This window comes from Penaeus chinensis, chromosome 19, assembly GCF_019202785.1.
Source record: "Penaeus chinensis breed Huanghai No. 1 chromosome 19, ASM1920278v2, whole genome shotgun sequence".
NCBI classification, from domain to species: Eukaryota; Metazoa; Arthropoda; class Malacostraca; order Decapoda; family Penaeidae; genus Penaeus; species Penaeus chinensis.
The window spans coordinates 5,385,068-5,387,567 of NC_061837.1; the positions used below are offsets into that span (position 1 = coordinate 5,385,068).

At 36.6% G+C, this 2,500-nt stretch overlaps 1 protein-coding gene across 1 annotated transcript in view; it reads left to right on the forward strand.

The window, feature by feature from the left end:
- The window catches only part of LOC125035452, an 11,467-nt gene that overhangs the window by 2,023 nt on the left and 6,944 nt on the right, over positions 1 to 2,500 (forward strand). Inside the window, exons 2-3 of the mRNA XM_047627861.1 lie at positions 1,655 to 1,837; positions 2,306 to 2,425. Of these exons, the coding sequence (XP_047483817.1) occupies positions 1,655 to 1,837; positions 2,306 to 2,425 (303 nt within the window). The remainder of the gene's footprint in view (positions 1 to 1,654; positions 1,838 to 2,305; positions 2,426 to 2,500) is intronic.

Consider the following 2,500-nt stretch of genomic DNA (forward strand, 5'->3'; position numbering starts at 1 on the left):
GCATTGTACAAATCTTAGAAGCTTCAGATATGTCTTAACCCATTCGCCCCATATGGTAAGAATACAAGCCATGCCCACTGTAATACACGTTTAATTATTGTATTTACACATAGATGGCTCTACAAGTTCTTAATCACCAAATAGCCAGTTATCAGAACTACCTATCTCACCTGTCTACCCATTTCCTTCACTTTAGGAAAGGGTCTTCTGTATCATTTCACTGTCTAAAATATTTTTATGACAATTTAATAATCATAACATCAATAACAATAATAACAGTATCGATATAAATGTTATTAATAAAAAGAAATAAATTTTTCCCGCCAATTCAAGGAATGGGAAAACCAGGATCGGTAACTAGGGCGGACCGATAGACTCCTTTCCTGCTGAGCACATGTGGAGCCATCTGTAGGTAACAAAATTCACCAAAAAAATCAGGGGACAGAACATAAATCCGGGGCGAATGGGTTAACTATTTCCATACTGAAAATCCTTATCCAGTAATTATTAGTTTATTGTAAAATACTATAGGGGAAATGTAATCTGAATCCTGGAAATTCTGAAGAATATAAAGATCTTTCATGATCAAACAATATGACCGTCGTGCTATTAAACACTTCTCCAGCTACTGTACTATACCACTTCCTAATATTCTGAGGAAAAGGCAAACAGAACATATAATCTTTGGCCGGAATGGCTTCGTCTCTCTGAGTAAAATAAAAAGAAAAAGCCGAAAAATGGTGACAAACATCCGGTGGAGCAGGATGCATGTCACTTTGTCTCTGCGTTTTTCTTTATCATCTACAGGATCCGACACTTCCCTTTGAAACTTACATTCATAACCACATGTACACATACACATTCCCACACGTGTGTATATGTATATATACAGTATATATATATATATATATATATATATATATATATATTTATATATACATATATACACAGTATGTATATATATACATATATATATATATATATATATATATATATATATACATATACATATACATATACATACATACATACATACATACACACACTCACACACACACACACACACACACACACACACACACACACACACACACACATTCATATATATATATATATATATATATATACATATACACGCACACACAAATGCATACACACATATGTGTTTGTGTATTTAAACAGACACACACTAATATATATGTATATATATATACATATCTATATATATGTACGTATATATATACGTATATCTATACGTATACATATATGCATATATATATATATATATATATATATATATATATATATACATACACACACACACACACACACACACACACACACTCATATATATATACATATATATATATATATACACACATATATGTATGTATGTGTGTATTTTTTTAACAGCCATTCATTCCACTGCAGTGACACCCGCGTCTGACTCAAGGCGATATGTCCTTTTCTCGCCGTGAGATCGGGCTCGACCCAGCAGTCGGAGTCCAGTGCTCTAACCACTGGACTATCGCGGCAGTCATATATATATATATACACACACATATGTATACATATATAACTTAACATATCTTAACATATTAGGTCTACATCCCCCTTTAGGACCTATAACGCCAACGTCCATTTCTTGCTTCAGAAGCTGCGCCTGTTCGCCTGGGGCATCCTGCTCGTGCTGCTTCCTGCGGCGGCGATGGGCGCCGAGGAGCCCCAGGCCTGCACCCAAATGCGAGGCGAGTGCCGGCTGAAGACTCAGCAGCAGCGGCTAGGCGAGGACCTCTTCACGCATCTTAATGTGTCTTGCTATTGCAAGCACGGGGAGGTATGGCATTTTTTTAAATATAACTCACTCCGGGCACATATTCAAACGCATGTTTATGTGTATACTCACACATATACGCAAACATGATTCTCTTTCACATACACACTCACATACATGATACATTTAAATACATTCACACGCTTAAACACATATAAATAGGCTACACGCACCTTCATACAAACTCCTGCATTTCATTTTCAACTCCACCTGAAGCTCAGTTACAAAACCCGACTATTTCTAAGAAAAATCCAACAATCAAATCTCGAGCGACTTCACCATGGAAATCCCAGGCACATGAACTAATTTTCCTTCGCCATGGTCACTAAGTCCCAGAATAACTTAAGATCTCCCCTGATTCATTTCCTCTCTGACATCACCATTTGAATAACTGGCCGTAGAGAGCAAGCATAGCGCTTAATGTAACCGGATATCTTAAGTATTATCTCCTTACTTGTCGTTTCATTCTAGGATGTATTCGAAGACCTGCAGGACCTGCTTTCGGTCAGATGTTCCTGGTTGCCATCAGAACCGCATATGAAGGTCAACAGCTCGACAATCCATGTTGTTGGATGCAGTGTTAAGTCACAAGTATGTTCACGTCATATTTACTTCTTATTCACTGTATAAAGTAATTCTTCATATATTATAAAACCATGTTGTCTT